This window comes from Plodia interpunctella, chromosome 14 (assembly GCF_027563975.2).
Source record: "Plodia interpunctella isolate USDA-ARS_2022_Savannah chromosome 14, ilPloInte3.2, whole genome shotgun sequence".
NCBI lineage: Eukaryota > Metazoa > Arthropoda > Insecta > Lepidoptera > Pyralidae > Plodia > Plodia interpunctella.
This window is the reverse complement of record NC_071307.1, coordinates 7,344,218-7,354,635: the sequence shown is the minus strand read 5'-3', so window position 1 is coordinate 7,354,635 and position 10,418 is coordinate 7,344,218. Positions and strand designations below refer to the sequence as shown.

General features: G+C 36.2%; 2 protein-coding genes across 2 annotated transcripts; one reads left to right on the top strand and one right to left on the bottom strand.

Annotated features, from left to right (window-relative positions):
* The first annotated feature begins 77 nt into the window (after positions 1–77).
* Positions 78–2,087, top strand: LOC128675206 (uncharacterized protein). The gene has a single exon (XM_053754474.1). The coding sequence runs from the start codon at positions 211–213 to the stop codon at positions 2,014–2,016; it is 1,806 nt and encodes a 601-aa protein (XP_053610449.1). The 5' UTR covers positions 78–210; the 3' UTR covers positions 2,017–2,087.
* Positions 2,027–8,932, bottom strand: AGBE (1,4-Alpha-Glucan Branching Enzyme). Its single transcript, XM_053754451.2, has 14 exons — positions 8,658–8,932; positions 7,625–7,794; positions 7,185–7,402; positions 6,883–7,027; positions 6,716–6,806; positions 6,289–6,498; positions 5,987–6,058; positions 5,739–5,910; positions 5,217–5,426; positions 4,550–4,721; positions 4,035–4,219; positions 3,381–3,518; positions 2,828–2,941; positions 2,027–2,322 (listed from the first exon to the last, which is right to left on the bottom strand). Exons 1-14 carry the CDS (start codon positions 8,768–8,770, stop codon positions 2,278–2,280), a joined length of 2,055 nt encoding a protein of 684 aa, XP_053610426.1. The 5' UTR covers positions 8,771–8,932; the 3' UTR covers positions 2,027–2,277.
* Positions 8,933–10,418: the final 1,486 nt, after the last annotated feature.

Below are 10,418 nucleotides of genomic sequence, written 5' to 3'. Positions count from 1 at the left end.
GCGATTGATTGTTTATTCGATAAATCAATATGATTCGAATGATTATCGAAAGCTAGCATCTTTGCATGCATCTTTGACATGTCAATGTCATTCATTGTTATCGCCTTCCTGTCCTGTTTGTCGTGCAGTGCCTGTTTTTGTAGGACTAATTTGTGGTTCTAAAGATTGCTTGCTTAATATATTTCTAGAACAAGATAATATTCTTCAAAAATGGAAAATGTAGTGTTCCTAGAAGCATATTCTACTCTTAGTACTAATATGGAATCTCAACTAGTCACGCTACCCTTGGAATCTTTCATTACTTATTTTGTTTATAAATTCTCTTCACCTAAGGATTTAGATATAAAATTTGTTGCTGTTCCTAATTCTAAACAAGATAAAACTGTTCAGTTCTTAGAAGAAAATATTACCCTTATTAAACCAGACCAGATTCCGTGGCAAGTATCGGCATGTGTATTTCCTGTAGTATTGTATGCAGACACTGTTATCACAGGGTTATGTGCCGTGGCCAGGCACATATGTAAACATCGATCTTCAGCTCGGAGCTCCTATGAGCACCAAGAAGGTCTACTTGGTTTTCGAAAAACTTGTTTACAAGCGCCAAATGAAGTTTCTATATGGACAAAATTTTGTGAAGTTGACCTCATAAGGACTGTTAAGGAGATCCTTAATGCTATATCAATGGAGATAATACCTAATAATTTAGTCCGCTTTGAAAATCACTTGAGTAAGCCTGTCAGAGTGCATAATGTTTACAAGATAGCAAGAGATATGAAGAAAGAGAATTTTAATAATGCAAATCAGCAGCTTGATATTAATGAAGAACAAAAAATTAAAGAAGAAAAGTGTCGAGTTCCCAAACCAAGGAAATGGAAATCTAATGTTAAGAAGGAACTTGAAATCAGCTGTTCAACTAATATTTCCGATTTGGGGATATCACACCAATTTGCAGAGGGCCCTTTTTTTACTCTAGCTGATTTGATACTTTTACCATTATATTATATTGTTGTGAAATTAATTGGATCACATTTTGAAACATTACTTCCACTTACATCAACTTGGTTCAGAAACATTATGAATATTCCTGAAGTACAAGTCCTAGTGCCATTCATCAATAAACTAAACAATTTGAATGCTTTAGTAATATCTGACAGTGTAATTAAACCTCTAACTGAAGATGTGAGCCTATACAAGTCTGATCCAAAAAGACATAATCCTAAAAAGAGGTTGTTTACCAAACCTGATGATGTTGAAAATGCTCTCAGTATACTTCTAAATGGTATGGAACTCAATGTTGATGAGAACAACTTTAATTCTAAAATAAACTGGGACAATATCCCAGATGGTGCCAATCCCACTGCTGGACATCTGCCAGATGAGAGAGTTATCAGGAAATCACAACAGCTTGAAAATCTTGCTCTTGCTGTGCTTGAAATAGCTAAAGACGGTGATGTAATTGTTGATTTTTGCAGTGGAAGTGGACATTTAGGAATCCTTGTATCCCATCTTTTGCCAAAATGTACTGTCATTTTATTAGAAAATAAGGAGCAATCTCTTCTTAGAGCAAGAACTAGAGTACATGAGATGGGTTTGAAAAATGTTCTATTTTTTCAATGCAATTTAGATTTCTTCATTGGGAAGTTTGATATAGGAGTAGCGTTACATGCTTGTGGGATTGCAAGTGACTTGGTACTAGACAAGTGTTTGAAGGCTAATGCAAAGTTTGTTTTATGTCCATGCTGTTACGGATCACTCCATGCCACTGACAGGCTCGTCTATCCTAGGAGCAATAAGTTCAGTACAGTTTCCATTGACAAATATTTATGTATTGGTCATGCAGCGGACCAGACTCACAAAGAGCATCCACTTACAGTTAGAGGAGCAAGGTGTATGGCTATCATAGATTCGGACAGGGCTCGCTTGGCTGAAGAATTTGGCTACAAAGTCACCTTATCCAGGCTCAAACCACTGTCATGCACTCCAAAAAATAATTTATTAATTGGAGTCCCATCATAAATAAACAATGTAACTAACATATCATTTATTAACTGTAACAAAATATCAAAAAATATACAATTTTGTACAACTGTTTCAAGTTTCTTTTATATCCCAAAAACTAATTTTGAAAATATATTTCATTACAGACATAAGAAACAGTCTCATGCATTTGAATGCACAAATCTTTTAACCAGTAAATGTTCCAAATGAATTCTATGTATAAACAATATAAACAATTCTTCTAAATAATAAACATATAAATCTATTCTATAAATTAGATTATTGGCGGGCGAAAACAATAGCAGTGCGGCATGGGGTATACACCTGGAACAAATTATAGACAAATTATTTATTTTATGCACATTAAAAATTGTCAAGACTTCGACGACAGTGTGAAGCTGGCATAAAAAAGAAAAGGACTTGTCTTGGTTTTAATAAAAAATGTTTTTTTGGCATTAGGTAGATATATGAAATCTTTCCGCAAAGAAATCAAAGCATTATAAACTAATGCTTTGATTTCTTTGTATCCAATCCGTGGACACAGACAGCTTTATACTTGTGACGTGACGTACCTTGTCAAAACAGTATTATTTGTATGGAATAATAACACGTCTGCTCTATTACCCAAGCGAAATTTGAACATCCATCCTATTCCATACAAGCGATACCGTTTTGACAAGTCACATCACGTCACATACATTTGCCGCCATTTGATCCAGTCAAGCCAAAGATCAACAAAAAATAAATAAATGAAGTATATATATAAGCAAAAGAATATATTCTCTTTTGCTCTTCTCATTAAATGACATATTCCAATCAGATAACAAACCTGTATAGAATCGTTTCTGTTTGCCCATGGTTGTTCTTGCGTCAAATGTGACTCGCCGTCTGTCTCCACGCGACCAAAACCGCCGTATTTCTTACTGTCGGAACATAATACAACCTGAAATAGAACGATAGATATAACATATCATTGATTTAATTCTAGATTACATAAACGCTAAATAATAACAAATCAAAAAATGCATTGCTGTCTAACTGCCTCGCTCATTTGAACTATAATTTACTTTTTTTTACCATTAAACGAACAATATACCTTACATTGATTATCATTATTATTTCTGTCTCCGCGTATGCCTATCAATAAATACTTAGCATTAAAAAGGTTTATATTATGCTTCTGGATCATATATCTTTTGGTCCTTCGAGCCGGACGAAATATGTGGTGGCTCGGGTCATCACTATCTATTGCTGAAAACCGAACATGAAAATCCGTGAAGAGTTTTTGAGTTTGAACGGACAGACAGACAGACGCGATAGAGGACTTTGTACCAAAAATGTAACTTTGAACAGTGGGTCAGTTTCTCTGTCCCCGACTGTACCTTGTAGTTGCCAGGCTCGTTGACGCCGACCCTGTAATCGGTGAAGCTCTGGTACGGATGGAAGTTGAACACGAACAGCAGGCCGGCACGCTCGAACGCTATCACCTTATCCCCTTCGTGTTTACACGACACGTACGCCTAGAAACAATAAAATATATTCAAACAACTCACACAGATTGAGCTAGCCCCAAATGTTACGGGATACTAACTCAACGATACTATATTATACAACAAATACACATATAAACATCCAAGATCCGAGCCAATCCTAAAAAGATCATTTTCAATCATGACCCGACCCGGGACCATCGAACCCGGGACCTCTCGGCAAGCACATTACCACTGCGCCACCGATGTCGTCAATACAAAGGCAATGTAAATTTCCGGTTCAAAACAATTGAACAATAATTGAATCGCGTCACATCAAACGAGAATTGATGACCCCCGTTCCGACATACGCTGGTCTTTTTTTTATCAAATATCAACCCACTAATCACATAATAGGGGGTGAAAGTTTGTATGAAAATCATGTCTTTTCCGCTTTCGCTGAGAAATTCACAAAATATAAAATAAATTTAATAAATAATAAAAAATCTATTATATTCAGACGATAAAATCCATAGCAAAAGTTAGTAAAAGTCCATCCATACTTACAGGATTAGACGCTAACCAGCCGTATTTGTCCTCCAGCAAGTTCATGTCCCTGTCGAACTCGTTCAAGAACTTGTATTTGAGAATCTCGTCGTCCACCAGGTTCCACTGTCTCCTCGCGTAGTGGTAGGAGGAGTTGTTGCCTGCGCGAGGGAAGTCCAGCCATTCGGGGTGACCGAACTCATTACCTGTATGGGAAATTAGAAATAATAATTATGTCTGTGTACAGATTATCAGGTTGAGAACAGATAGATTAACATTGGTGTCAGATTTAAAAATCATCTAAGCCTAAAGACATCTGACATGACTTGTACGACTACCGACTGAAATCGAATGTCGGCTCCACACTGTCGCAGACGCAGACTAGTTTGCCGAACTTTGGCGGATTCGGGATATATTGCTGGTTTTTTATTGCATTAAATTAAATCACTTATGCAAACTACGCAATTTCATGCATTCGCGTCGGCAATTCGTCATCTGTCCGAGTCGGCCGATAGCGTGTAGTCGGCATAACTCACCTATAAAGTTGAGATAGGCCTCGCCGCCGAGCGCGTGCGTGACGAGCCTGAGCATGCAGTGCAGCGCGAGCCCGCGCTCGATGACGGCGCTGGGCTCGCTCAGCGTGCTCATGTGCGTGTACATCGCCGCGTCCATCAGCCAGAACGCTATGGTCTTGTCGCCCACTAGCGCCTGCAAAATCGTCCTACCTTATAGACATTATTAGCAAGCTAAATATTGGTCGGATACCTCACTAGAGCTATTCAACAATTGCAAATGACGCATTATAAGTAATGTACCGAATCTTAAAAGAGTCATTGGTCGATTTCTGTAATGTATGCTACTCAAAAATAAAAACACATAGTTAGGAATAATCCGTCCATAAGGTTACTATACCCGTACATCACATATTTGCTTCATTATATCCTTAATAAGCATTAGTTCTATAATCGTTACTTTTGTTATTACTATTAAAGACCTATTATTAAGCTTCCTCTTAAAGAATTATTATTCAGCATTTATGTAACCATAATTTCAATAAATACTTTTTCAATAATATTTACTATTTATTAACTTTTGACTTCTAACCACAGCCACTTGTGAAATAGAAATTAGCTGATTAAGTTCCTATAAAATGAGCAATCAGAAGACACATTTTTGGTAGTCGCATTTAGATTTAAAACATACCTGATCATGACTCTCAGCATACGCCACAGTGCCCTCCATCCAACGCCTGTTGGTCAATGTGTGCACGATGTGACCCATCTTCCAGTCCTCATCGCGTTCCTCCTTCAGCAGCTTGATCCACATGTCGGGGATGGCCATGGCGAGGCGATAATCGAACCCGCTGCCGCCTTCATCTACTGGTCTACAGGTTGCTGGCATGCCAGATACATCCTATAATGTTGGACAATAACTGAATAACAGTTTACGAAAGTTTTTTGTTTTCCTTGTATTTAATTATTGACGTTTTGCTTTGTTCCTTTATTTTCTTAGCGTTAACGTGCCATTAACGTGATATGTGAGTGTTGCAAGTATTTGATATAATGTATCTATTCATTAACTAATAACGCAGCGTTCGTTAACTAATAATAGCATGAAGACTAATGAACAGAACTATACGTATCACAACAACGAAATTTAAAATCTTAACACGTTTATCATGTTTAAAATCACATAGTTGTCTTACAAGTAGTAAAGATGGTATACCTCGGCAATAGTGATAGCTCTGTTGTCGATTTTATGTGTGATTTCATTAGCGAGCATGAGATAGATCAGCGCCTCTGTGTCCACATTAAGCCCATAATATTCGTCGTAGTGACCAGAGAACCCTTCACCTATGCCACGACTGTGATACAACATTGATGTGACTCCATCGAATCTGTGAAGAAAATATAAAATACGTAAATAGAAAATAGAAAGTAAATATTATGTTACTTATAAAGTGCCACAGTTACCTAAATCCATCAAATTGATATTCTTCTTGGTACCACCTCAAGTTAGAAAGCAGGAATCTCAAAACTTCGGTCCTGAAATTAAACCGGAATAATATATTAACCTTAAAAGCATGCTAAAAAGGGGAAAATACAATTTAATTATAATAAAAGTATGAATATATTGCTAGCTAGCGAGAACTCATACGATGATCCAGGATATAGATAGAAGGAGTCTGACAATTGGAGGTCTTCGCTAGGATGATAACTGAATGTGAAATCTATGATGATAAAGAGTGCGGCCACTACGAGGTAATTATACTTACTCGGAATAGTTGAAGAGCCGACTGTCCCAAAGCGAATGTGTGCCGCGGGGTCCGTCGTGGAAGTAACAAGAGTTGGTACCGTCGAACTCGTTCAAGCCATCCAGCGTATTCTTTGAGGCGTGGGAATGGACCACATCCAACAGAACGTAGAGACCCATCTCATGTGCCCTGTCGATCAGTTGCTTCAGCTCGCAGGGCGTGCCGTAACGACTGAAATAAAAAGGTTTTATGAAAACTACTATAACATTCTTTTTAAAGCCAAATATATTATGAGATAGACAAAGTTTATTTGATTGATTAACTGCGACACAAAAAACATAGTGCCTACTTTATTACTCAAATAATTGTGTTAGGTCACAGAACTTAAGTAATAGCATAATAGGTATATTAATATAATATAGTTAACATTTTTTCCAATTAAACTAACCTACTTGCGGCAAAGAAACTGGTAACTTGGTAACCGAATGAAGCGTAGTAAGCGTGTTCCATGATGGCCATAAGCTGGATTGCGTTGTAACCTAAAGATTAGAATCGGATATTACTTTCATTCAGTAAAATTTTACTATGCCTCAAATATCTAAAAAAAACAGTCACCTTGATTCTTAATCCTGGGTAGTACATTATCTCTGAACTCGTTGTAAGTGCCGACTTTACCCTCAGGAGTAGCGATGCCGACGTGACATTCGTATATCCTCAGGGATTTTGGCTTGTCTACTTTTGGATGTTTGAATTTGTACGGCTGAAAAATATACGAAATTTTTAATTCATCCTATTTAGATCTTCAGGCAATCTATTAAATGTATCAAAGCCATATATTGAGACGACGAATATGCTATTGTGGAAAAGGTTACAGTCATAAAAACTATATCAGCTGATAAGACTATCTAAAGACTTACATTGTCTGGCTTGTAAATGAACTGTTGATAGGTGAAGCCCTCGAAGGGTTTGACGTAGCTGGCCCATGGAGAAACTCTGTACAGGTTCTCATTAACTATGATTTGGACGCGGGAGCCGTGTTTCAGGGGGCAGGAGCCGTCTGGGTTGGCGGGGATGTGGAGCTCCCATTTCCCATATTCGAGTTTCTTGAATGGATGACTTCTGGAGTTCCAACCATCTGAAAAGGTTTGAATTGTCATTAGGTAAGCATAGGGAAAAACTTGGTAACTTGCCTAATCCTATAATATATTTTGTTAATAAATGACTACTTAACTGCTTAAGTAGAAACGATTAAAATGATTTTTTGTCATTAGTTTTATGTATTCTTTTCTTTCTTTGAAAAATCATTACATGTAGATCTTACTTTAATAATAAAGTAGCTTTTTGTTTGTATACATACTAAAGTCTCCTTGCAGATGTAAGTAGTATGCACCGGGAGCCCATTCCCGCCAAGTCACCGATCCGTCTTTATTGTACTGTGGGCCGTAATATTTGTAGCCCTGGGTAAATTCTTCCACTCCACCCTGCCATGACTCCATGCGGTTCCATAGGTCTTTGTAACAGGCATATCTGAAATAATCAAAATTCAAGACTGAATAAAATGTATTTGATAAAAGGGTATCGTTAAAGGGCTCTTTTCCAGATTACATATACTTACATATACTCGTATTTCAAAATAATTAAAACATCTAATTACATAATTTCAATCAATAAATGCTAATTCAAATAGTACTATTTTTAATACCGAGTAGGTACCTACTTACTGCAGTAGCACTTGTGGTTAGCAGTATAAATATTCAAGACGTTATTCGATATAAGAGCTTAGGTAACAAATCAACTCAGTTTAAACCACATTTATATATTATTTATAACTATAGATAATGTATGAACAACATTTAATCTTATTACCTAATCTAAACATTAATAAATACAATATGTAGTTAAAGTATGATAAGTTAGATCTAGATTAAGAAAGCATAAATAAATGCCTAATGCATATAACTTTGACCTTAAGTTTGACATTGAAGTAGTCTAGCGTAAATAAGCGCCTATAGCGCTGTAAACAACGCTGCAAACTGTTTCATGGAATTTTACGCTGCAATTCGGATTGGGCTGTAAGAAGGCCACATAAGATTCTCATGGAAAAAAATAATCACAATACTTAGGTATTTATTTTTTTTTGTGACATTTTTATCTTACCATTTAATAATTATCATAAGATAAATAAGGCTTAATATTTTTCATCCGTCTTGTCACAATACTAAATAGGTATTACACACTCATACAGCGCTTTAGAGCTATATTGGTAACAAATCAAATCGTAAACACTGAGTTAACCTTAAAATTTTAGGAACTAAGTAACTTTGACGGAAATAAATAAACAATTGAATGTTTTGGATAATAAAACAATAAAGCTTAATTTTCTGACTTACCTGCGCCTTATTTCACGTTCGTAAGGTTTCAAATAACCATCTCTTTCGAATAATTTCGGCAAGTCTGGGACTGGCACGTCCATTGGATCCATTGCGGAATAGTTGCCTCCCATTATATTTGTTTAGATATATACGACGGAACCAGTCGAATTGAACTGCGCAGGCGCCGCACAACCGCGCCAAAAGATACTTCAAGTTTAAATGATAAATTGTGCACGTTATATTTGTAATTTACAATGAACTCTGTATTTCAGATAAACTTAGATGATTGCAGTTGTTTATTTATGGTTGTCGGGGAGATACTCAACGTAAAGTGAGACTCCTATCACAAGCGCGTGAATAATAAAATAAGACGGGTTCTGTCTGCTAATTTAAATTAATCATACTATCGTTTTTCACGAGTAAGTATCGTTCGATAGGTAGGTATTAGTTTTTTATCGAGTGTTATTGTTATATAAGTGGCCTATGGTCCCGCCCTAAAATAGGACAACTCCATATCCTCCCGTGGTTGTGGTTCCAGTGCGAGGCGACTTAAGTATATACTTAGCCTTGGTAGCTGATAAGCAACAATAGCATTCCCAAAAAAACATGACGTCAAACCGGTGGCTTGTTGTACACAGCCGAATACACAAAGTTGTTAGTTTTATTATTTACTAGGTAGGTACCAAGTAAAACATAATAAATTATACACCTAAACCTTCCTCAGGTGTCACTATATATATTGGTGAAAACCATATGAAAATCCGTGTCGTAGTTTTTGTCTCTATCGCGAACAGACAGACGCGGCAGATAACTTTGTTTTATAATATGTAAGGATCTACGATGACCCCGGGCTTCGCAGCGTCATATCTGGAATGAAAACCATGAAGGCTGAACTCTGGGACAGATAGGTAATAAGTATATATTCATAAATATTATTTCTTAAATAATTAAAATCACCTGTCTATTAAGAGTACGAGCATTATTTAATTATGACAAGGAACTCTAACAATGTTTCTTATCAAACGTAGTCGTTGTTAATGAAGCGAGAGTGAAGCGTGGATGGCCTGAGATTAGTTTTGAGCATGTTGGACTACGATGTTGGACCTAGCGTCTCCAAACAGGATGAGAGAAGCATGTTCATTGAATGAAATCTGGGGTTCCTCAGGGTACAGTAATAGGCATTATTTCCTTTCTGATTATGAAGTATTCGATTTTTTGAATTAATAGGTATCTACTGCCAATGGTAATCGCGCGGCCAAAAATTAATCGAAATTAGTGGAACTTGCTTTAACCACAGATTACATAACACTTCCATTAATTTAACGGCTGCCCGCGACTTCAGGCTATAAAAGGTAATCTTTCATTACTGAAAGTCTAGTCTATTTCAGTACTAAATTTCATCAAAATAAGTATTTTTTGTCATATTTGGCATAAGAAATATAAAAAGTAACTAAAGTATATTTTTAGAGACAAGCTTTTTAAAATTTAACTTGATGGTATAAATGATTTCACTCATTTTTTAAGAGGTGAGATGGGGTTGGATGGAATAATGGGGTCTAGTTATTTTATCTGTGCATTTTGAAGAAATGTATTTACCTATTTTAGTACATTTCAATAATTTGTAAAGGATATTTATCAATTTACTCAGTGGCAGATTTACCAATAAGAACCTACAATCAGATAGATATATTATGTACCTCTCTGAGTTTTTTCCTATTTATTTATTTATATATAGACACATACAGATTAACAGACATAACATCCAAAACATGTATATAC

What these genes read in the sequence shown, in the direction of transcription:
- LOC128675206 (XM_053754474.1), top strand. Translation starts at nt 211, where the DNA reads ATGGAAAATGTAGTGTTCCTAGAAGCATATTCTACTCTTAGTACTAAT.
- AGBE (XM_053754451.2), bottom strand. Translation starts at nt 8,770, where the DNA reads ATGGGAGGCAACTATTCCGCAATGGATCCAATGGACGTGCCAGTCCCA. An exon ending in GAACGTGAAATAAGGCGCAG is followed by an intron (nt 7,795 to 8,657) that starts GTAAGTCAGAAA and finishes TGATTATTTCAG; the next exon opens with ATATGCCTGTTACAAAGACC. An exon ending in ACAGAAACGATTCTATACAG is followed by an intron (nt 2,323 to 2,827) that starts GTTTGTTATCTG and finishes AATTTGTTCCAG; the next exon opens with GTGTATACCCCATGCCGCAC.